The sequence below is a fragment of the Coloeus monedula genome (genome assembly GCF_965178545.1).
Source record: "Coloeus monedula genome assembly, chromosome: 3".
NCBI lineage: Eukaryota > Metazoa > Chordata > Aves > Passeriformes > Corvidae > Coloeus > Coloeus monedula.
The window spans coordinates 1,128,000-1,153,099 of record NC_138783.1 but is presented as its reverse complement, the minus strand read 5'-3'; the positions used below and the strand labels follow the sequence as shown (position 1 = coordinate 1,153,099).

The window sequence follows — 25,100 nt, the reverse complement described above, 5'->3', positions numbered from 1 at the left end:
CTGCAGAGATGCAATTAATCACTATGGAGACTGCTGCAGCTCCCCCCCGTCTGGGCTCAGGGGATCAGCTGAGCGCTCAGCAACAGGTGCTGGGCGGCTTTTTGGAAGGAGCTTTTTTCCACGCCGGTGTGCAGTGCCTGAAGGCAGAGGGAGGTTTTTCTCTCCCTGCTAACAGTGGGTGTGCGGGTGGAACTTCCCGAGGCAGAAGAGTCCCTGTGGCACGGACCGGGTCCCTGTCACTGGTGGAAGTGGTGGGAGTCAAGGGTTGTTTGTCAGAGGAGTGGTCGGATTTGGAGTTTTGAAGGGTCTCCCATCCTTCATGCTGATGAAGGGTTTTAACCTCATGGAAAATCCTGCACTGTGTGTAAAGCCTTGGCTCAGGGGGTCGATCAAAGGCAGGGAAATCAGAGGAAACCACAGGTCTGCAGGTCCTGGCAGGTCTATGGGTGCCCATGCAGAGCTCATGTCACCTCAGGTCCCTATGCCAGGGCTCCCAGCCTGGACCAGAGGCCAGGTGGTCACAACAGCCCAGACTATGACCCCAGCATGTTGGGGTGTGCTCCCCCGGGGAGCAGCACATCCTCCCCTCCCCTGGAGTGAAATGTGGGATCTCAACCCAGGGAAAACCTGGGCTGGAGGTGGGGAAGACAGCATTTTGCTGACACTTAGAGACACAGTAAGTGTGTTACGTGCTCTAGCCGCAGCTCCAGGCCATCTGCCAGCCCAGCTCCTCACTCAGGATGGAGCACGAGTGTCTCTCATGGCTGTACGCACGGCTACGGGCAGGACAGTCAGACATCAAGTGCCACAGACACGTCTTGGAGCTGGGACTGGCACATGCCTTGGACACGTGTCCTTTCCTGGTGCCTCAGCATAGGCAAACTGGGTGACTGCCCTCAGCTGCAGGTAGCTTGAAGCTTCCTTCTGGAGAGCAGACCTAAATATGTCGTCTCTTCCATGTGGAAAAGAGAGCAGAGCTCTGAGAAAAAGAAAATTCGGGGCATCCATGGGGTTTGCCAGGTCAGGGAGCAACTGCTCTAAAGCACTGGCAGCTCCCTGCTGAACCCACACGGGCAGCACTGCCCCACCCCTGCCCCCTGAGCTCGTCTGTGTGACAGGGGACATGGAGGAGAAGGGGAATGACAGTCGTGGCTAACAACCGCAGGGATTTATGCATCCAACACCCTGTGCATTCTTGGAGGAGCTGAGCCCGACAGGCACCCTGAGAAACAGCAGCAATGAACAACTGCACCCAGAGGCACCCCAGGACAGCCAGGCAAGCGTGTCCTACCCAGATGCAAAGCCACCAGTGCAGCTCCATGGGAAACTCCCAGCACAGCTGAAGGTCCACATCCCTACCCAGTCACCAGGAAAGGACAGAGGGGTCACAGCCAGCTGCATCCGTGGATGAAACATTGAAATGAAATGCTGTAAGAGGAGCCCCTGGGGTGTGGTGATACATTGTCCTTGTAATGCACAGGACAATCTGCTCTGTTCCAGGGTTCTGCTTCGCCCCAGTGCCATTCCTGTGGAGGTACAGTAAAGGCAGCTGACACAGACCCTGAATCATTGCCCCCTTCTCTTTCCCAATCTCTTGATAGAACAGACACACTGCAACACCTGTCCACAGTGCAGTTTTGGCTGTGAGCTGTACTGAACACCTCCCAAAGGAAATGCTCCAGGGCCCACCCTCTCCTGCTTGCAGAGAGGCATCCAAGCCCTTAGGGACAACACCTGTGCACCCGTGATTTAAAGCAGCTCTGCAGCTGCTCTGCCTGGGCCAGGCCTGAGCTGGTCTCCTGAGGGCCCTGCCTGGCAGGGAGCCTTCTTGTCAGCTCCCTGTCTCCTCCCTGTCTCTCCTTCAGATGTTGCACCAGCCCCTGAAACTGCAGTGGAGCTGCTCCAGACAAAGTGAATGTTGCACAGCAAGTACTGCTAGGAATGCTGGTTCAGCAGAGCAACCCCAAACACAGCTGCTGGAAGGGGTTAGGTTGCTTTCAAAAGCATCGTTCCAGTTATTTAGGAAGGGGAAAGGTTAGCATAGAACTAGTTTCAGTTTGGGGAAAAGCACCAGATGCATTCCCATTTTACCTAAATCTGTGTTCTCAAACACTTTGTTTTCCCCAGCCTTATATTCTGAAGCACTTTCCCGGCACGAGCATCCAGGTCCTTTCATCCAGGACTTTGCACCCAGACAGCCAGCCCAGCTGCAGCATCACTTCCAGCAGAGTCTTGAGGCTCCAGAAATTTCAGCAGCAGATTCAAACCTCTCAGATTCACTTGGGAGCGTTTCAGGCCAGGAGAGCTGGTGACCTGTGACAGTTTTGTCACTGCGCGCTGACAGAGCGAGGCCCCGTCCCTGGCAACTGCAGTGACACCTTTGCACAAGCCTGTTGTGTACTCCTTCTCCCACACAGCAGAAACAGAGAGAATCTCCTGTCTCTGGGGCTGGGAATGTGAAATGTTGAGTAGGTTTTGTTGTGAAGGTTGAGGCAGACTCGAAGCCAGCACGTGCAGATCAGTTCTTTCACAACTGAAATTTCCCTTCATGTTTAAACCAAGAAAAAGGCCATGGATTTCTGTTCATGAGCTGTGAGAAAAGGTCCTGCCTGGGAGCACCTGTCACAGATCCCATTCCAGCATCCCTGAGCCTCCTGAAAAATGCCGAGCCCTCTTGGCTGCTTTCTGCCAAATGGAGTCTGAAATCAGACATTTTCCAGATTTTATGAGGATTGGTGACCAGGTAGAGGAAACTCCCATCAGCTCATTGGGATGTACAGGAAACATGGATCCAAGTCCACACACGGGCAAATTGTCTGGGAGCAGGCAGAGATGGGAGAGAAAAACCTCATTTTATCTAACAGCTATCTGGAAATAAAGCCTCTGGTGACCTTTCTTTGTTTTGGATTCTGTCCTTTCTGCTTGTAAGAGATACAAGGAACTGGTTTTTTCCCCCTTGTATAGGTAGAAGAGTGCTCTTCATACCAACATTAATAAATATCATATTTATTTTAATTTTAGAACAAGCTTAGCGCCTCACCCTTGCTCAATAAACATCTTCTTTCTTCTCTCTTTGGCTCTTCGTGCCCTGACATCAGCAGGCAGACAACAGAGATGCTCCTGCAAACTCCAAATCCCACTCTAGGCTCTATCTGGATGCCCTTTGTTCTTCTGATTGCCTGTGCCCCAGGAACAGAAAGCATCCTGTTACAGGCTTCCTTTGAGATCAAACATTGAAGAGTTCTGTAACGCTCCAAGGAAGCCATGTGGAGGGAGGACACACGAGACAAAATTGACCATTTGTGGCCACAAAGGATTGAAGAAGCAGGGAAGAGACAGGCAAAATCCAAAGTCCTGTACACAGCAGTAGGGCCCCCGAAATTTCTGCTCATTTCTGGATAAGCACAGCCCACATGAGCTTGGGGTGCTACAAGCAGAGTTTTTTTAGTATTTAGCAGCCTATTTACAGGAGAAGTACAAAGCAACACCTTCAGCAACAGCTGCTGATTCCTGCTCTTTCTCGCTGAATATATCCAACACCTGTTTTTCCAGGCAGAAGAGCCTGAACAAAACCACTTTTACCACTCTGGATCCTGAACTGCTGCCCAGTGATCAGTCAGTTTGCGAAACCCTCCTGTAAGTGTTTCACAGCTGCTCCACTGACTCCACTGGGTTCTGCATGTGATCAGCAGCTCAGAAAGGCCCCACAGAGGTGTCTCCATCTTGCACCACAGCTCAAAACTGCTCTTTTATGGACACCCAACCTGAAGTGTAAGGTGTATTTTCAGTGCTGCCAAACAGCTTCCTGACAGGTTTGGTGCCAAGCCTATGGCAAACACCAGAAAAAGATCTCAACCTTCCACTAGTCCAGGTTGCTCCAAGCCCCATCCAACCTGGCCTTGAAGTTTTTGTACTGAGATCATCTTTGCTACACAGTGACCCAGCAAACAAAGTCAGCAGTCTGTGGCAATCTTGTTCAAAAAGTACATATATTTAATAGTGATACCAAATACAGCTTGTCCCCCCTGGAATTTCCAGTATGATATTTCAGTAGGTCCCTTCTGTGGTCATTGCAGTTGGACTGTACATAGCTACTGACTATGCTGAATACATGGTTATGTTTTAGCAGTGTAGTACTCATATATTCTCTATAAATATAATAAAAGATTTAACATTTGTTTTCATTCAGATTCTTACACATACTTCCTGTGTTTTCATACACAAAAAAAAACCAAAACAGAAAAAAAATCCATGTCTCCCTCCTGCCTCCCCCAACCTTTTATTGGGTTCCAAATAAACCTGAGTTTGTAATTCAAGTCAGCATCTGCCATCTGTTCGAGTATGTGAGTCTGAAGCACACAAAGGGGGGGACTTCAGTGGTCCCTGACTTAAGTGGTCCCTGCCCACTGGCTTGGCAGCACAAACATGTTCTTAGCACGAAGAGAATGAAAATGCTCTGATGTTTATAAATGAAGGAGCTAAAATGCCCCCCCCCCCCCCCCCCCCGAGATGCACAGGTGCTCTCTACAAACAGAATGCAACACTTCTTGATCTGAAAATGGATAACATTGTTTCAGGGCTGTGTTTCTTATCCTATTGGGGTTTTCAAGTGTAGCACAACTCCCTAAGAGGTGGGAGTCCTCACTCCACTCAAGGGTCCAAGATGCACATGGACTCTCCAGTACCGAACTGGTGCCAAACTCCAGTGTTGAGGGGAAGGTCCCACCTGCAGGGTGCTCTGGGCATCACTCTGCTGGTTTTTCCAGCACTGAGCAGTCCAGTTATCTGTCAGTATTTGGATTAATGTCCATTTTTTCCTGCAGATTTTGGTCTCAGACCCATGGCACACTGCAAACCAGGAACACAGGCTCAGCTATGGGCTCTGCTGGGGACCTTCTCCCCTGCCTCTGCTGCCCCTCTTGTCCCAGGCTCTGAACATCCTGCTCATGGAACTGGAAGGAAAACTTCTCAAACAGGGGTAACCCTCAGCATTTGCAGACACCAATGTGGCAGCAAAATTGTTTGTGAAAGTACGGATGAAAATAGGGCCTGGATTCCTCCCAGTGGCAAAATCCCCTCTTCCAGCAATAAGAAGACAACACCTCTGCTTCCTGGGTTTTGAAATGACATTCAGGGCTGGGAGCAGTGTGGGCCAGGGCTGCCCATGGGGGAACCAGACTGGAACAAGCTTTGCTGAGATGCTCTGAACACACAAACACGTACACAGGGGCGGTACAGATGAAAGAAAAGAGCAGTCTTTGTCTTTGGCTAAACCTTCTAATTTATAGGAAATGGTTTGAAGACAGAAACAGAACCAAAAAAATGTTGCCGACCTCTCAGATGTATCATTTACTTAGAAAAACAAGACTGGTATACAGAACATGGTGTCTTTTAAGAAACTTAATCTTCACTGCTCATAACAATACCCAATATTTGGTAACCACTACATTACCAATCTTGGAGTATAAAATGGACTTGGTACAGGTTCATGTGTCCTTTATTGGTCTTTTTAATTCACTGCAGTCTCAGAGAAGCCTTCAGGTGTGTCCAATGCTGCCTTGCTGTAACAGGGGCTGATGTGGGGGTTGGCTGATTGTTTGAACACAGCCTGTTGCAATCTGGATTTCTGTTTGAAGCACCTGCTTGCAGACCCCTCATATGAAAGGAACTGGCCTTTAATGCAGTGAATTTCCACATGATGACACTTGTTTTTAAATAATCATGTTTCTTGTGACATGATTAAATCATAGTTTTCTTTATGAAAAAAAGGATTGCGTTATTACCTACTTTATGTAATTAACAGTAAAATCTGCTTTGAATTCCAATATTCCCACTTTTTCTGAATTAGACCACTCATGTCTTTATTCAAGCTTCTACCACCTTCATCTTCTCGGCAGGGCTTGCTAGCAAGCTCACTTTGGACAGAGTATCTGGGGTTTTTCCCCTTGCCTGCCCCAGGAACAAAGCCTGCAGCAGGACCACGTGCTGTGTGGCACAGGCAGGCGGAGCAGGGACAGTCTTACCACAGATCCTGGCCCGGCATCCACAGCACCACTGATTTCCTGGAGGAACCAAACCCTCGGTGCTCACGGTTCTTCCAACCAACCTCGCTGCAACACCAGGTGAGAGCAGTGAAAATACAGATTCACGTAGCTCTTTCAGGATGTTTTACTGTACAGTCAGATGCCAAATGTGAATATTTCTTAACAACACAAGCAGAGCCCTCTTCTTTCAACTTTAATATGTAGGACAATGCCTTCCTTGCAAGCAAACCTCCGATTTCCTACGCTGCACCGCTGCGGGGTATGATGCAGTGACAGCAACATGCCTGTGGCTTTCCCTTCTTGCTTAAAGGAGAAAAAGGTTGGATCCCAGAGAAGAGCAGTGCAAATCCCAGGATGTCAGACTAACACTGGCCGCTGACAGCCTCTGTGTTGAAGGAAATCTGTGTGGGGCTCATCTGCTGCAGCTGAGGCATCCTGGCTTCCAGGGGCTTTTCACTCGCTGACTGCATGGTCTGGTTCCTCTTCCGCAGCATCTGTCCGATCCCCATCATGGGGAACCTGCCCCTGCTTTTCACACAGTTTGGGCTGCCCAGGGGGTTGCTGGGGACCAGCTGAGTAGGGGACACTGCTTCTTCCTTTGCCGGATATGCTTTTTCTTCATACGTGAACGAGACCTGGGTGGGGTGGACGGGGGACGTGCTCCCTGGGGGAAAGAGCGGCGACAGTGTCCTTTCACTTGAGCTTTTGTAAGGGAAATTCATTGGTGAGCCTAAAATTCTGTACTGGTGAGAGGGGGAAACCTGGTCTATTTGGTCCTCTCTGTCAACTGACTCGAAGGAGTGCACAATATTCAGGATGAGAGGGGAGTCCTTTGCCCGGCCCCCGATCCGGGACGGCTCCGGCTGGGGAGACTCCTGCCTCTTGAGGAGCCGGGGGGTTCTAGGGGGTGGCTGCTGGACCTCCAGGTATTCCAGGGAGCTGGAAGTGACACAGCCCATCTTGGATGCCAGGGGCTCGTGGAAAGGGCTCACCCCACCGCAGGAGTCTGCAAAGCAATGGGAGAAGGAAGCAGAAGAGCACATTGCAGTTACCAGCACTGCCTGCCCTGGTGGGCAGCAGCCCACAGCGCCTCAAACATGTTCCAGAAGAACCTGATAAATGCACCAGCTACAACAAATGGTCTGGGATACACTCAGAACCCAATTCTCTGACCCTCACTTAATACTCACACCATTGTCTCCTGGGTAGTTTATCTGTCCCTTTCCTCACAGGCAGGAAAAGTGCTTAAACTAAGGACTTGAAAAGGAAAACCACAGATATCTTCAGCTGTTTGTATTAATTATATCCTCTAAGGCTGTGCCTGAGAAATCTCACATTTCTCCTCTCTTAGCACAACTTCGTGTGGTTCTTGCTGGGCCTGTATTCACTGACACACCTAGAGACAGAGGGGAGCACAGTGAGTTAATCCCCAATGGCTCTCCTTGCATTTTGGAACAAAATCTGTTCCTGGTTTCACACATGTAAATACGGAGTAGCAGCACTGGCCAGATTCAGGCTGCTACAGTTGGAACAGATTTACTGCATCGACTTCAGCGAGAACCTTCCCCCAGCAAGGGCCAAAAATAAATGGAACAATCTTTGCAGCATTTGGCCCAGTCACACCAAACAGCTCGTGGAGAAGATCTGCTCAGTTCCTACAGAATGCTGGCACTGCCTTATGCCAAGCTAGGCACAAGCAAGCACGTTTTGCTGCCTTGATGGAAAGCTGTCCAAGGAGCCTGATTGCCAGGTCTCCCTAATTGAATTAACTGGTAGCTATTCCATGAGTTCCCTCGGTCTCAAATCATCTGAAAAGGGTCTAACATCATTTAGCTCTGCCAGTGCTCAGGTCACAGCCACAAATCTCACAGGTATTTCTTGTGGAGGGATGGTCGTGTCAGGGGTTGAGACCTGAATGGATGAACAGGATGAAATCTCACACTTGTCTGGCAAAAGCAGGACTAGTTGGATCTGACCAGTTTCTTTCGAAAACTGGCCAAAATAATTTGACTATTTAAGATGTGTCAAAACATAGTTTCCATAAGCAGAGAAATGCTTTAGCTGAGATCTGCATGATTTTCAGGTTTCAGATCAAAAAAGCAGGGAGAAACATAAAGAAGGAAGGAATAAACAAGATTTACTTCCCCCTGCGCCTTCCTCCCGAAAGGGACAACAAATCTGAGCAAAATGGGCATTTTAAATGGCTTTTTTTTACATTTTTCACAAGAAGTGCATCCCATTTCTGACCAGCTCTCTGGACTCCTGCCCCTTTGCAGCAGGGTGCTTGTGCTGCCACACAAACACTATTTGGACGTTTTTTCTCACGTCGAGCACAACAAATGATAAATTATCAAGTCAGGAGAATGAGCATGAAAGCATCACAAGCCACCACTCTGAACAACCCCTGACGCCACAGTAAATGTTTTACATCACTCTATCTCCCCACACTGCTCTGTAGTGACCTCCCCTCATTCAGTTCCTTATTTAACATCACCTTCCTGCTCCTCAGTGTCTCCCATCCAGGTGTGCACTCCCCACACCCCATTTTCCCTGCTGGCTCCCCTTTTCCTGCACTCCTTTCTCTCCCCTCCTTTTGCCAGCAGCTTTCACCCAGCCCTCTCAGGCTGCCCTTTGTGATTAATGCTCTGCTCTCCTCCGGCTGTCACATCTTTTCCTTTCCCTGCTCATGCCTTCCTCCCTCCTTTTGCTGGTGGGAAATTGCTGAGGTTGGCAGTCCCACCTGCCTTTCCTTGAGGCTGCCTCTTTCCCATTCCTCCACCATCAACTCCTCCCAGGGACTCCTCGAGGTCAGGGATTCTCCCGTGCTGCTCCTTAGCCCCCTCTCAGGAAAACACAGTGGCTGGTAGGAAGAAGTTTGGCTACCAGCTCTGGTTCCCCAGTGATCCGGGGTGGGTGGTGATGCTTTCAAAACACCAGCGTGAGTGTGGATGGCTTTGTGTGAGGACGTGTAAATACAGAAAGCAACTGGCTTTTTAAAGCACTGCAGGAATTCTGTCAAACACAGAAAGTGAGGATTCCTGACTGCTGAGCGCCATCATGGTCTCCTCAGGGCGTTTCATTCCCCGTGTGCCAACACTACCCAGGCCTCTTTCCCACACCACCCCCAGAGCTGACAGGGGATGCAAAGCCAGAGCCTCCCAAACACACAACACACAGGGCAGGGCAGGCTCAGTAACATCACACCACACATGCACACATGGACCCACCGCTGGCCTTTCTCCCACTGACCTTTCTCCGGACCCCCAGCCTTGGTGACTTTCCGGTCCTTCAGCAGAGCCTTGGTGTTCTGGATCTGTGAGATAAGACAGGAAGAAGGCTGTCTATATGAAACTGGACTTTTCTCAGTTTTCTTTGGGAGCTGACGGTGAAGAATCTCCCCTTTCTTTTCTTGCTCTTTGAGTTTTTTGTCCTTTAGGTTGTAAAACAAACAAGAACAATTTGGTTTACTCAAGGGAAGTTTCAGTGACCCCCAGACCTACAAGGCGGATTAAGTACTATGTATTTACAAGGAACTTATTCTGACTACTCCGAGTAACTTCACCCTCCATGTCTCATTTTCCTCTCATCAGTTTGCCACGATTTCATGGCTCCCATCTGCTCTGACATTCAGGCAGTGTGAAAGCTGGTTTTGGAAAATTAAAGGAAAAGGAAAGCTTTTCTCTTGGAGCAAGCAGATAAAGGTTTGCGCTCCTCCATACCTGAAATACCCTACTTAAGCACCACAAAAGGTCTTTGATTTCTCTCACTCCCTCTGACATTTAAAAAGGTGAGCTGCAAAGTTTTAAAGAAGTTTAAAGCCTGTGGGTAATTTATCTTCTGTCCAGACAAGATCTGGAGGAATACAGCCCTTGCTTTTACAGCATCTCTGCAACTGCACAAGACATCGAGGGGGAGAAATTACTGAGTCATCCCTTCCCTAAGCCCTAACTCCTGGCCATGATGGGGAAGGCAGCTGAAGGTGGGATTGCAAGAGCAAGATAGGTTTGATGTCCAGTGATGACAGAGGAAAAACAAAACCTGGGAGCAGGATTCTGAAGAGGCAGCCAATTTTCAAAGTACTGTTTTACAATGAAAATTCATTGCATCTTCTTTCAGCCACTGGATTCAGCAAAGTGCTTAACACCCTTTACTGCCACTGATTTCTATTGTCTTATTTCACATTAAAAAAAAAAAGTTTTGTTTGGTTTGGGGTTGTTTTTGTGGCCGCAGTTCTCATTTAAATAATGTTTTGCTGCATCTGATTAAAAGGTCCCTGTAAGTACAAGTCTTTTTTAAAAACTGAAGGAAAGTTCCTTCCCCCAATTATGTGCCCATGTTTTGTCTGATAATTATGCACTGCCAGTCTTGATTTTCTTTTGCAAGCTCACTCATAGACTGTGGAGTCTATGAAAAGCCTCAAAGTCAAGTGCACAAAAACCTGCGAGAGGAAAAGAAAGATGCAGAAGACAACTTGGGTTCTCCTGGGCCACAAAACAGCCCTGGAAGCAAAAACAGACACTGAAGAGGCAAAAATCTGGACTCATAATGAGCATTCCCAGCTCAGATGGAGCCTGGCTCCCTGCACAGATGGTGCCTGGGCACTGCTGGGCTCATCAACCTTTCAGGAGTTACAGAGTTGGAAAGAAGACCTGAACCCCAAACTAAAGTTTTCAATGTTATTACAGACATGGTTAGGCAGGTGACTTGGGAGAACAAGGACCTGAGACCCTCTGTGAGCTCCTCGCTGGCTTCACCTCAGCTTCCCTTGTGCACGTGGTTTTTGCCCCCATCCATCCCTTATCTCCTCCAATTCCTTTCCCTCTGGCTAGCTGCAGCTGGCTGCCCTTCCACAGCCACAAAGGAGCCCCTCATGGAGCTGTACACCTTTGTCTAGCTTTGCAGGTGCCTGTCCATGCTGTGCTTGGAGCAGCACAGTGGCAGATCAGGCCCTGCACCATCCCTCCTGATGAGGGTGAGGTGGTAACAACAGCAAAAACAACAGCAGCAATACTACTACTAATAATGCTGTGGGAATATCACCCTGCCACAGTCAGTGGCAGGTGCACAGCTAATTCTGAGCCCACCACACTGTTTTTCCTCCCACGGCTCTGAAACTCTGCTGCCGAGTTCAGCAGAGACCGGGCTCTCCCCAGGATCTTTTTATAAAGGTACTTGTGAGGATGAGACTAAGTGGTGACTACATTAAGCCCACAGGAGCCAATCAAGACTGTCAGGAGCTATCTGCTCTTCTGGATAGGTGAGGAAGAATCTGCGTGCTGGTTGCTGCAGCCTCTGTCTGAGTGCAGGACGTTCCAGGGCTGCAGTATTTTTAGCCTGATGGTGCATGAGCCAAGCTGCAGCTCCTCACCTGCCCAGTGCTCCTGCCTTTGCCCTCACCCTGCTGGTATATTCTCTCAGGCACAGCAACACAGCCACTCCGCACAATGAAAGCGCCCCTGGCAAGGGAAATTCACATATCCGGTGCTGGCAATTAATTCCCTCACACTGGATGAACACTGCAAATAGTCTTAGAAGTATTTTTAAAACTACTAACATTGCTCCTTAATGACCATGGTTGTGAGAGGCTCAGGACCAAAGCGCTGAACTCCCAAGGTGCCACACACTTATATTTGAAAAGGGAAGGAAGATTCATTCAGGGGAGCTATGGAAGTTCCCTCTGCACTGCAGAGTGCACGGCCATGTCCCGCTGTCCCATAATGCAGGAGCTGTACCGGTATGTTACACTTGAATAGGTTGGGAATTACATCATCCTCTGCTATTTCCTGTCCTGACCTTGACCCTCAAACCTACTCTTAGTCCCAGCAATGGATTTGAAAGGCAGATAAAGGATATTTGCCTTGGCCATGACTGAAATGGTGATAGGACAAGAATACCAGTTTTTAAAAATCGCAAATTCCAAGTCTGAGCCCACTAGCTCCCCTGGATTCACTGAAGGGACAGCCATGCATCCCAAGCCCACTTCCACAAAAAAAAAAGAGAGATGGAGAGAGCCACAGACTCCTGCCTGCCTCCCTCTCCCTGCACAGCCCGTCCGTGCTGAGCACCTCAGTGACACCAGCCTGGAAACAGTCTGGGTACTTCACACCCACGGCAGCCTTGGCCCCTGTCGAGACTCGGTGGAGAAGAGGGGCAGGACATGACCACTGCCCATGTGCCCCTGCCTGCTCCAGCTGCTGGCAGCCCCTCCTGAAGCCAAGTCCTTATTTCCCATCGCTGGAGAGAGGTGGGAGAAATGCCATCGTCTGCTGAAGCCTTAGCTGACCATCCCTCCCCCTGCTATTCCCATGGCAACCTGCAGCTCTGCTGCGGTGCAGTGCCTGCCTAGGGACCAGTGGCTCCCAATTCCTGCTCTGGAAATGGTGAGGAGGGATAAGGGGATTCCATCTCCAGCTCACGAACCTTCCTGAGCTTACAAAACCCCCTCCCCTGAGTCCCAGTGGCACCCACTGAGCTGGACACTGCCAGAGCTGTGTTACTCCCACATGGAGGCATCTTAGGAGAGATGTCTGCTTTAGTTACAAATGGCAGCAGCATCCCAGGCTGTGCATTCACCCCTGTGTGCTCCTTCACCTGTTCTGCTACAGTAAAAATAACATAACCCCAGGTGTAAGTACAGCTGAAGTGACAGAAAACACTGTACAATCAGAGAATGGGTTGAAAGGGACCTTAGAGCCCATCTCCACCCCCTGCCATGGGCAGGGACACCCTCCCCTAGCCCAGGTTGCTGCAAGCCCCATCCAACTTGGCCTGCACTTCCATGCTCAGCTGTGCCCATGCAGCAGGAGAACAGACTGGGTTATTATCATTATTATTGCAATGTCTGCACAGTGAGTGCATCCTGGTAACTACTCCAAGAAAGACATGACACCCCCTCATCCTCTAAACAGCTGCCCTGGGACTAACTCCGAGTGCAGGAGAGGCTTTGGAGGGAGCTTCTATCCCTAAGCACGCCTACAAACCAACCTGGGGCCATACCCTGGCACTGCTGTTAGTTTTCAGTTTTCCTGAGAGAAGTAAACTTCCCAGGCAGGCCTTGCTCAGCCTCCCCTGCATGGGAGCAGAAGCTGTGAGCCGATCCCTGGAGAGTGCAGAACCCCAGAGCGCAGTGGCTCTGTCACTGCACAGGGAAGTGACACCAGCAGCCTGTCCAGGGAGAACCAAGATGCTCCATGCAGTATCTGCAGCGTTCAACTCCCGGTACCTGCCTCTGTTTCCAGGGAATGTTGCCCTGCAACAGCCTGAATAAGCTGTGAGAGCTTTGTGAGATATCATATTCATTGAATCTATCCACTGCTGATCCATTTCAAGTAAGATGGTTTTGATTTGCTCAAGACAAGAATAAGTACTTTGCCCTGATATTTCCATGTGGCTTGCAGTTCAGCTTGTCTTGCAAGCAGCCTTTATAATAAACAAAACCAGCCACGACACAAATCTGCCCCTGCAATTAGATCATCAATCCAGTGCTGAGGAGCAGCTTTTGAAACAGGCAGACTCCTCAAGAATGCTGCTCTTTGTGTTGGCAGGGAAGACTTGCACAGCTCATATTACTCCTGTAATTTTAGTGCTTGGCAAAGAATCAGCCAGGGAAGAAAAATCCTGCCATGGTTTAATACAAAATACCTTCTCTGCTTGCAGGCAAGAAGACGGGAGACCAATGGAGTAAAAGGTTGAATCTTTTGTCTGCCTAGGGGAATTCCTTCATGATGCAGTGGGCTGATCCTGCATCACTTCTGCTAAGCAGCAGAGAAAATTGACTTTGAGGAGTGTTGTGATAATACAGTTTCACTGTCCCGGCAGCCAAGCCAGGTTGGCCCAGGACACCAGGAGGGTCACCCAGGCTGTCACTCAGCTCTCTGCCCTACACCAGCAAGGTCTCAAGGCTCAAAGCCTCAAAAACACTCAATCTTCATCTTTTTATAACACCAGCAACTTGCACCCCAGAATGAAGCTATGGAGCCCCTAATTTGCATCATTTTGCTGAACAGAGATTTAAAAACATTTAATTTCTTACAAAACCCTGAAAGTCACCTTTCTATTTCCTCTCTAGGGGGTTGCTATTTGTTTCTTCGAAAAGAAATAAAGGGAGTTATTTGTCCTGCACAGGCAAGACCACAGGTCTTTTTTTTCTCCACAGGTCCACAACCCCATCACCTAAATCACAATCACCAAGGATGCTCAGATTCAATCTGCTTTCAAAGTACTTCAACAAGTTTTGGTGAGCTTTACCTCATAGGAGTCTTTATTTGCCTTGTACTTTTCTATCTGGTATAGCTGGTTCTTGTGGCAAATACTGTCCTGGCCTTCAGCCTTCTGTGGAGAGAAAAGCACAGAAAAGTAAAATACGTAAGATAATTAGAGAAAACCAACGTTCAATTACTGTACCCACTCTTGGCATTCAGTGGAGGAACATCGGCTTACAGGGATGATGGATTTGGTCCATTACATTTTAAATATCATTGGTGGCATCACCATTAATGTGAAAAGAACTGAGGAAAAAAAACCTAAGAAGCTGTTGTCAAATTGGAAGGGCCAAGCCATGCTCAGGGGCCAGGGAGATTAGATCAAGTAAAACTTTCAGCTGAGTTTTCACTTAAAAGCTAAAGAAGCTTAAGAGGTCTTAAGCTTCCTCTTGATCTCCTGAATCAAATGACATTGTGTTACTGGTATTCCAAGCAGCAGAACTATCTCAACACAGGGACACAACACTTCACATCACACACCAAAGGCTCTGCATGCCACCAGTTTGCTTTCTGCAGGATAACTGCCCTCCCTGCAGTTACAACTTCCTCGTGAGGGGAACAGGAGTGACAGGCACTGATCTCTGTGGTGACCAGGGACAGGGAGTGGCTGGAGCTGTCGGAGAGGGTTAGGTTGGATATCAGGAAAAGGTTCTTCCCCCAGAGGGTGCTGGGCACTGCCCAAGCTCCCCAGGGAACGGGCACAGCCCCACAGAGCTCCAGGAGCATTTGGACAGCGCTGCCAGGGATGCACAGGGTGGGATTGTTGAGGTGTCTGTGCAGGGCCAGGAGCTGGACTGGACAGTCCTTGGGATATTCTGTGGTTCTGTGAGATCAAATGCCAGCAAACCAGGACAATTTTAGCCTTTTTTTTCCCCTCCTCCCCCAGCAGTGGCACGAGGCAGTGCTCACCCTGAGGCTGGCCAGGTAGCGCTCCAGCTTCTTGTTGAGCAGGAAGTAGATGGCCAGCGTGTGACTGGCCCTGTTGGAGAGCACAGTGTTGATGACATCGCTGTTCTTGTAGCCCAGCTTCTCAGTCATGTGCAGCAGGACGCTCTGGCTGAGGTCCTCCAGGTGAATCCTGCACAGGGAGAGGCAGAGCAGGATTTTTGGACCGTCCTCCCAGTGACAGAGCCTCGGGGGGACGAGGCAGAGCGTCAAGAAGAGGCCCCAAGGGCTCGGTAACACAGGGGTGATTAGTTCCATTCTCCCATGAACAGGCAGGGAAAGGAGAGATATCTGGGAACCACAGGAACTGCAGGAAGCTGAATGACCAGGACTCTGTCCACTGTGTCCATCCCTGATGGGAAATGGCATCATGATGCTCAGGCCATTTGTTACCCTCCATCTGACCCTGAAGACCATCCCGACGATCCATCTGGGTTTGAAAGGAAAGAGGTAAAACCCAACCCAGATCTGGCTCTCTGCAAAGCCCCTTTCCTTGTAATCAAACAGCACTGAGCTGAGCTTCACCCCCTCACCTGCTGCACAGCATCCACGCACTAATTAGCTAGGGAATTTCCTGCTGGAGAAAGGGGATGTACAGGGTTATTCCAGCAGCTCAGAACGGCAACACTGTTGTTACACTCCTGTCACAAGCACAAGCCATGTTTATGTCTCTCTCTTCTATAAAGTCTGGAACAGTCTCAGCCAAGGCAAGAAAAGCAGTACAGAAGTCTTGTGGAAATGCCAAAGCATTGGCTCAGTCTGAGTTAAAACCAGATTTTTCCAAAGAACTCTGCTCCTATTTAGACCTCTAAATGGGCTGGCCAGCTTCCCAGAGGTACCCGTCAGCTCCCATCCATCTCCAGAGAAATGTTGGGTTTCAGTTGTTTCTAGAGGATATTCCTCACTCCTAATACCAAACCTAATATCAGAAGGAGCTTATTTTGCAAGCTTCCCCCTTCCAAGGGATCCCTCCCCACCTTTCCCACTCCTGCCCCAGCTCTGATGTACAGGACTCAGACAAGATGTCAAACACAGTCTGGGAAATCTCAAATAACTCGTTCCCTTTGTTCCCTGTGCTTATGAACACTTGTTCTGCCCCTAAGGAATGCTTGGGGTTGGGGTTTTTTTTCCCAAGCTCAAAAGCAAAACTTATCTTGGACACTGCACGTTGAGACATCTGGGCAGCAAAAGAAATTCAAGCAATTTCAACTTGAAGTGCTCAGCAAAATGGGAAATTTTTGGTCGCCTTCAGGGAATTTCTTTAACAAAAGCAAGCTTATGAAAAGCTTGGGAAAATATTCTCCTGAAAATGCAGTTTCTGCTGTTCTCCCACCTTATCTCCATGCTCTTCCCCTTCCTACCACGCTCCTGTCTTGGGAACAATGGGTGTTACCCCTGAGCAGTGTAAGGGCACTGCAAGAACATAACACCACTCCTTCAGTGTTGATTAAGAGAGGAATTGATTCTTTGCAAATTCAGCAGTGGGTTTTCCACACACTGTTTCACCACACCTTACCCATATCTGCACACTGAGGAAAAATAGGAGAAATTTCATGGAAGCTGACTCTAGTGGTACTTCCTGAGAGAAGCTCAAAAGGAGCCAGGCCACATCTTTAAAATATTTAAAACTTTGCAGATTATTTTCCCTATAAAGCTCCAGTATGACAAAGTCTAGGTAGGTCAAGCCTGAGGCATCAACTAAATGAAACAAAAGTAATATTATTAAAAAAGAAAGAAAGAATCTCTTTAATGACTTTTATCGTTTACAGCTTCACATGAAATTTGGTTTCAGATAGAAGGAGTATCTATTTTTCTCTCAATTTCTGATAAAATGATCGCAAAAGCAGCGCAGTGAGAAAACAAAAAGGAGGAAGAAAGAAAGGAAGGAAGGAAGGAAGGAAAGAAGAAAGAATGAAAGCAACTGTTCTATTGCAACAGCAAAGCACAGCATTCCATATTGATGTTCCCTTTGAAAATACTTCTATAGGAAAGGATTATAGTTGCTCTTGTTGTTGTTATTATTGCTGCTTTATATTACCCTATACACACATAGGCATGAGCAAACTTATGTCTTCTCTGCAGTTCAGCATGGCGTTTTCTTCCCTTTTTTCCACAGGATCCCTTGCCTTCTGGGGAGATTGATTCCATAAATAAAGAGCAGTGCACAGCTATTCCAGCCACGAGCGGCTGGAACAGCATTTGGAATAGGGCTTGGACACCTCACTGCACCAATACCTCTGGAAAGGACCCTTCCACCACAACCTGATGAAAGCCTTACAACTCTCATCTAGGAATTAAGAAACAGAGGTGTGGAAATGCCCCTAAAAAAGCAAAAAACTGTGAAAGTACGTTCAAGCCCTATTTCTTTTGCATTTTTTCCTCTTCTCAAAGAGGAGCCAGTAAATCCTGCAGGTCCTGGGTAGAGTATGAGACAGAGCTGGAGGGCTTTGATACAGGAAGGAGGTTTTATCTGATCAAATATAGACATGTAATTCCAAGTGAGTTGCCTGAGGCTTCATTTACAGTCACTGGAGAGGAACTTGTATCTCCAGGGCACAAAGTCATCCTAAGGCAGAATCAGAGAGAAGTCAGATGAATGGTTATGTAAAAAGTGCCCTTATTTCTCTCCACTGACTGCAACTCTACGCTGCAGATGTTTCAAGTCGAGCAAGATTATTCATAACCAAACTGGACCACAGGCATCTTCCCTTCTTTCTTTTTCCCTGGATGGATGTTTGACTGACCATGAGATTTGTGCTCTGCCTGCTTTTAGTCACATATTCAGCAGGGTGCAGGTATTCAACACCAACAACCAACAAAGCAAGACCATTAAACCCTGACCCTTCTCACCACAGTTTGCATATTCCCTTCATCCACAGAACCTCACAAACAGGCAGAGGCCCTCCTGGAGAAGCAGCCTGGCTTTTACTGACCAAAAGTAAAAGGAGGAGATCAGAACTGCCTGTCACACTCCCATTCCCAGGCCTGCAGCCAAGTAATCAGAAGATCTGCACCCCAGCCCACCCTGCAAATAATGCACTATCTGCCAGCTTCCAGTTTAAGGCATTGCTTTTGGCCATTTCAAGCAACACAGGGCCAATCCCAATAATGCTTAGGATGGAGTCACAAAAGCAATTCCTAGGATGTGTCACACAAAAGGAACTGGAACACCAGGGAGATAATGTACAGGCACCACGGCAGGTTTTCTCCCCCCCTCCCTGCTGTACCTGTTCGGATAGGTGACATTGGGTGGTGCTCTTCCAGGGTAGTTCTCATTGAGCCACCGATTTGCCAGGGCCTGCTGGATGTTTGGTCTCTTTGCAGGGTCTGGCTCCAGCAGAGATCGCAGGAAGTTTATGGCCGCTGTGAAGAGATCAAGGAAAAACCCCAACCAACAGCTCTGTCATCTGCTTTAGGACTTTCACAGGAGATGAGTTACTACAGGTGAGTAGCCTGAACAAAAGCACACTAAAAAGGAACATTTTCCTTCCTGCATGCTCCAATGTCCTTGAGAAAATGAAGAACTGATAAGGGATTAGTAACTAAAGCAAACAATGATTTACAGTCACAATGATTTACAGAGTTATAAAGGAGAGGGGAAAAAGCACTTTTTGTCTCAGAGCTCATTTGAAGTTTTGAGCAGGTGAGCCAACATTTAATTTCCACATGAGGGCAAGAGGCTGGAGCCAGGTCAGAGACAAATCGCTGTGCTTGAAGCAGGAGATGGAGCAGGGCTCAGTGGAGGGGAGGGAAGGGATGCAGACCTGGGAAGGAAGACACAGCAAATTTGGCTCCCTTTGACATTATAAGGATAAATTCTCCCTTGGCTTCCATCCAACATACAGTCAGCTGCAGAAGGTTTCAGCCAAATTAAGAGAGGACAGCAAAATAAACAGGCTTTGTTTTGTTCTCCTGAACCTTCAACTTTCAATGACATTCAACCACTCCTCCTGAGTTTCTTGCAGAAATGCTCAATTTTTAAGTCATGTGCTTTTTACATGATTAGGAGCAATGAAATCAAGTGATTTGCCTAAAAACTCACAAGAAGTGCCTCTCTGAGCTGAAAGTAAACTCTGTTTTAACTAGGTTTGGTCTTTATTCCTCAAATTATCAAGGCTAGATTTCACTGCTCCTCCATGTAATTTAGGGAGCATAAAACACCTGCAAAAATCAGGTTTCAGATGGAGAGAGGGCCCTCTCTGTGTCAAGAAGCTTATGTGTGCAAGAGAGACATATTACTCTGTATTTACCAGTTCAGCCAGGCATCAGCTGGGCTTTTTCTAATCTCTCCCTTCACTAACCACTGATTTATGTGAGATACTTTACTCAAATATTCCCGAGTATTTTTGTTACTATCCTGCAGCAGCCACGTTGCAGGAGCAGCAGGAAGAGCCTACATCCGAGTTCCCAAACTTGCTGGAAGCTGCTCTCTGCGTGCCTGGTGTGCCCTCTTCACCCCCATTACAGCAAACAACAAACCCCTTGTTCTCCCATTTCATCCCCTCTCGCTCCAGTGCTTCCCCCACGTCTGTGTTAGAAACCTCACACGTCCCATGGGTTCAGAGCCAGGGAAATCCCCCTCCCCAAACCCACACTCCCTCCTTCAGCACCACCATGCTTGATCTCCAAATCACCCAACGTCTCCTTAAAAATCCTACTTCTCCATCCCCACTCTTGCCAAGAGGCAAACTACTTAAATAAAGCTTGTGAAGTGCCACAGATCAACAGATTCAGACTGGGAGAAACTAACTCTGGAGTGAAGATTCCCCCTGGAAGCTCCCAGACCTGGGCAACAGAGATGAGCAACAGCACCTTGGCTGATTTGAGTTCAGATGGCACAAGGAGCTTTTCCAGCTAAGCCACACAGCTGTGGGACAACAAAATGATTTCCCCAGGGAGCAAACATGAGGGAAAAGGAATATGTGTAAGGTGAACACCAACTTCCTGACCATCTGACCTCTGCTCACCTAAAATCAATAACCAGATAGCTGCTGTTCAAGAAGCTTAATGAGAAACAGGTTCCTAAGCGGGAAAACCAAACACTAACTCCAAAATTTCCCTGTTGCTACCCAGATTGCTTTGGGTGCTCACTGTCACCCAGCATTTTAGGTCACACAAATGAAGTGTTTTCCTGCTCAGTGATAAGACTGGCTACCTGCATGATGGGACTGTGTGTTCAGTAACCAGGAAATTAGATATTGAAAGACAATGTACTGAGCATGCAAAACAGACTCCTGTAAAAATGCTCGACTTTATAGATGAATTAATGGAAATTAAGACCCAATTAAAATAGAAGGTCCATAAACCCAAGAAGGTAACAAACCCCTACAATTCAGAGAGCAGAGGAGCAGAGTTTCCGCCCAGTGACCCCAAGCCTAACGGCGGCGGGAACAAATGTCACCTTAAATCACACTGTGCCATGTCACTGAGCTCTCATGGCCCATGGCTCAGGTCAGGCACTGATGGGCACCTTTGTCCACAGTGAGCAAAGGTTAACATGTTTAAATCTAGTCCATTAATTTGCCATCATCTCTCTGCAAGTTCAGGCTGCTGGGGCTCTCACAGGATAAACAAAATACTGCCTTCCCTGGGGACCACAGTGTCAAGTGAGCTACAGATGCTACAGAGAGAAAATCTGGTCTCCATTGTTAAGTGGCAGGATGGATGAAACAGCGAAACGAAGCCTGTCAAAAGCAATGTGATCTTTTATGCTGCTCAGGGTCTGGCCTTCTACAGGGTAGAAGGTGGAACCCTGAATCTGTACTTGGAGAATTCACCTTGTGACTCAACTCCCAAGGGCTTTCTCTTACACCCTCTAACAGCAGTTTCCATTCCCTTTTTGTGTTTGCAATCTTTTAATTTTATCAAAAGCCCTTTGCAAACAGGCTGCCAGGGTAGGAGACAGAAGCTCTCCATGGACAACAAATTTGGCATAAAAAAAAATAAAACCCAGCCACCAAATAGAGCTTGTTCCAAATGCTGGCAGTGGCCTTGCTACAAGATGAAAAGTGATTCTGTTGCCTAGTGACATGGCTCTGAAGCAGGAATTAATATTTCTAATACTAAGACATCAACTAATTTGCATTTTGTGAACACGCAAAGGTTATCCCAGGTAACTGTCCCAAAATAACTGAGCGCATGTCATTATTCCGTAATAAATGTGAGGTCATTTGAGGCAGTTTATCACTCAACCCCAGTCATGATAATGCCCAGGGATCTGTTATTCCAAAATAATCTGTTCATCCATCCTTACCCTGTGCTAAAATCTTCTCGATGTGCAAAACTGACCAACTGCTCTACAAAAGCAATTCCACAGAATTTCACAGATTTGTTCCTTCTCTCATATTCAGCACAACTTGGTGCTTCTCCAGAAGGCAAAGCAAAAGGAATTCTGCTACATCAACTCTTGCAGGTCTTCCAGAGGCCAAAATGAAAAAAAGGAATTTTTCCCAACTAGCACAACACACCAGCAGCATGACTCACAATCCGTAATTCCATGCAACACCTCTGACCCACTGGATCTGGACAGGTCCCAGCGACCCCCCTGGATTACCTGAGGAGAGCTGGGTGGGAAAGGGGTTCATTTCTTTGTCCACCATTTTTTGGTACAAGGCTCTCAAGCTGAACGGCTCCACAGTGAAGGGTAATGTTCCGGTTAGCATAGCGTACATGTTCACCCCACTAAAGAAAACACACAGAAAAAGAAACCAAAGTGATCGGGAACAAGGAAGAATTTAGGTTTTAGAGACTGTACTTTATCTTTAATCTCATCTGACAGTTATTACAGGGTTGATGCCCCATCTCCGAGAGCATTTCAGGTCAGGTCAGATGGGGCTCTGAGCCACCTGATCCAGCTGGAGATGTCCCTGCTCATTGCAATAACAATTATAAACTTCAGAATAACTCACATGGACCAAACGTCTATTTTGGGCCCGTATTTCTTCCTTGCCAGAAGTTCAGGGGCTGCATATGCTGGGCTCCCACACTGGGTGCTGAAGGGATCAGAATAACCCAAGATTCCTGCACAGTTGCTCAATCCAAAGTCTGTGAAAGGCACAGAGACACAGTTATGAAAGAGAGACACAGTCAAACTGTGCTAGAGCACAAGTTGAAAAGAAGGAACATTTCTTCCAAAAGCTAAGCAACAAACTCCCTAAGGAGAAAAAGAACTCATCCACATGCAAAAATTTTATGTAATTTGCTTCTACGAGGCGCTAAATAGCCAGAGGCTTCTACAAACAATAAAAAGAGCCTTAGAACATGCACAATTATCCATTTCATACACAAAGCAACTACATTTTGCTGGCAACTGGATGGCAACAACCAGAGCTGAGCTTGTCCCAGGTCCTGAGCCACCTCCGGCTGCCGTGGCTTCCACACTGCAGCAGGACGTTATGGAGGGGACAAGGTGAAGTGGGATTTCTTCAACATTCCCTCTAAATCCTGTAAATGAACCATGAGATGTACAGGGGGGTCCCTTTCTGGGGCTGCTGTGGTGATGCACAAACACAGAGGATTCGGCTCTGGAATAACACACAGACCTTGGGGCAAGAAGGGGAATGGCTTGACTTGGCTGCCCGCTCCCTGACTTCTGCCTTGAGTTATTGTATTCCTGGCCCCTGGGTGTATCTGACACTCTCGTGGCAGTAATAACGAGGGACTGGCAAAGCTGGCAATGGAGGCAAGAGGGAGCCCCTCAGCAGGAGGGGCTGCAGTTTCCCAAGTGCTTTCGGGCAGCCCAAGGGTGTTCCCAACATCGCCCTGCTGTCTGCTCCAGTGCTGGTGTGGCTGCAGGCCAAGATGGGTTTAGGGAACAACAAATCCCATTCATTAAGAGTTGGACTCGTTGATCCTTGTGGGTCCTCTCCAACTCAGAATATTCTGTGAATCTCTGAAAACCACCAGTATTAAGAACACTGACACCTGATTAATTCCTCGGTATCCTCTCTCAGTCATTAATTTGTGGCTCTTTTCTTACCTGCAACTTACTTGCACTGGACTTGCAGTGCTGGCCTGTCCTTCAGCTTTCACCCCACTGAAAATCTAGTTTGGCTGAAATTTGAGGAGTTCCTCGAGGTATTAGAAGCACCCTGACAGGGCAGATACATAAGCCTTGTTCCTTCACAAAACCAGGCAAAGTATTAAAATGCTTACAAAAAAATACAATTATAACAGTGCCTGGAAGAAACCTAAATGATGGCACAGTGCTTTCCACTCGACTGGCTGCATCTCTGAGAGCCAGGCAGGCACAGGGGAGACAGGAATCACCATCTTTCACAGCTAAACAGGCTCACTGGGGTTTTCCTGGAGAACGCTGTCAAAACTGAAGGGAGAATCAAGACAATTTCCTTGCCTCTGATGGAAAACAGTTGTCTCTGGACACTGCTTAATCATCCCTGCTAGAGATGTACCATCCCCGGGGCTTTTACAAATACTGCAGAAGATCCATTAACTTAATTAATGTATTCATTAGCTGTGGCCTGAGATGAGTTCTGTCAACTATAAAACACTTTTTAAAACTCAAAGAAATAATATCTCCCCATAGTTTTATTCCTGGTCCTTACCCTGCTGTGTCATGCCAGCTCCAAATTACTTGACTGTACTATGATGTTTTACAGTCACAGGATACAAGGGCTGTATTCTGTGATGGTGTCAATCAGCATCCCTCCATCAGTATCCGTGGAGGGATGATCTGGGAGAGGTTTTCATTCTCTTATTTGCTTCAGTTGTAAACCCCTTATTCACTTCCTTCAGCCCATTCATTTCAGCTGCTATGCTTTTTTCTCCCTGTTGAAATGCAGAATGTGTGCAAACAGATGCATCCTGGGGACAGGGATTCCATAGCCATGGAGATGAGAATATTGTTATTAACACTGTGGCAGCACAACGTGATCACAGTGTGATTTCCATTGTTTTTATTAAGGATGCATTGCTGATTTTGATAAGAACAGTGCGACCACCAGCACTGATAACCTCGCTGCCACTGCCTGCCTCTGCCTTGGGCTCCCTTTCAAGAAGCCCAGCAAATTACAGAATTCAGATCAAAGGCCACCCTTGGTTTTCCAAAGTAAATATTTTGACATGGGAGCTCCACCACCCCCACCACTCGTGCTATCGAAGCATCATCACATTGCTCTACTCCTCCTCAACACCTCCAGGGAATCCACATCAAGTTATGGATGCACGGCTATCCCTGGAGCTCTGCCAGTCAGAACAGGGAAAGAGCTGTTAAACACAAGCTCCTGGACAAGCTGGACCAGCAGAGCTCCACGGAGCTGGGCATCCCAGCAGGATGCCAAGAAATTTGCGTGGTCCGTGAGCGGCTTCTCCCGCTGTCTTTATCAGACACCGACCGCATGGGCTGGTAGATAATGAGGAGTGAATTATTTCCGACAGTTCCAATCCTGATGTTCTTCAATGTGATTAACAGACTGCTAAGAGTAAGTCCTCTCAAAGGGAATTTTGCCAAGAAGAATATCTAAGAGCAGGTTCTAAACCCCCTTGTCACATAGCCAAAAGGAGGAACAAATCCAAGGTGCCCTTGAGCAGCTGGGTGAAGCAAGGGGCTCAAGGCATCCAGTTGTCACCAAAATGCAAGAACAAGCAGTGACTTCAATGTCACACTTTCAATCTTCATTTCACCTTTTGTTCTTCCTTTCCCAGCTATTACAAAACCAACATTTTAATTTTTATTGGCTACTCCTGTGTTTGCTGCTGGACAAACCACAGAGACCAAGCTCTCACCCCACAGCAGGTAACGTGAGATGGTTTTGTAGCTCCAGGTCTCTTCTCCCAATCATGAAAAGCAGCACTTTAATTCCTCCAAACACGTTCTCCACTCCTGAAGAAC

At 47.7% G+C, this 25,100-nt stretch overlaps 1 protein-coding gene across 1 annotated transcript in view; it reads right to left on the bottom strand.

Annotated features, from left to right (window-relative positions):
- Positions 1-6,406: 6,406 nt before the first annotated feature.
- Positions 6,407-25,100, bottom strand: part of HUNK (hormonally up-regulated Neu-associated kinase) — a gene marked incomplete at both ends in the record, with an annotated part of 43,312 nt that continues 24,618 nt past the window's right edge. Inside the window, 7 exons of the mRNA XM_082279348.1 lie at positions 6,407-7,050; positions 9,294-9,474; positions 14,292-14,375; positions 15,215-15,383; positions 18,478-18,613; positions 21,804-21,931; positions 22,159-22,294. Of these exons, the coding sequence (XP_082135474.1) occupies positions 6,407-7,050; positions 9,294-9,474; positions 14,292-14,375; positions 15,215-15,383; positions 18,478-18,613; positions 21,804-21,931; positions 22,159-22,294 (1,478 nt within the window). The remainder of the gene's footprint in view (positions 7,051-9,293; positions 9,475-14,291; positions 14,376-15,214; positions 15,384-18,477; positions 18,614-21,803; positions 21,932-22,158; positions 22,295-25,100) is intronic.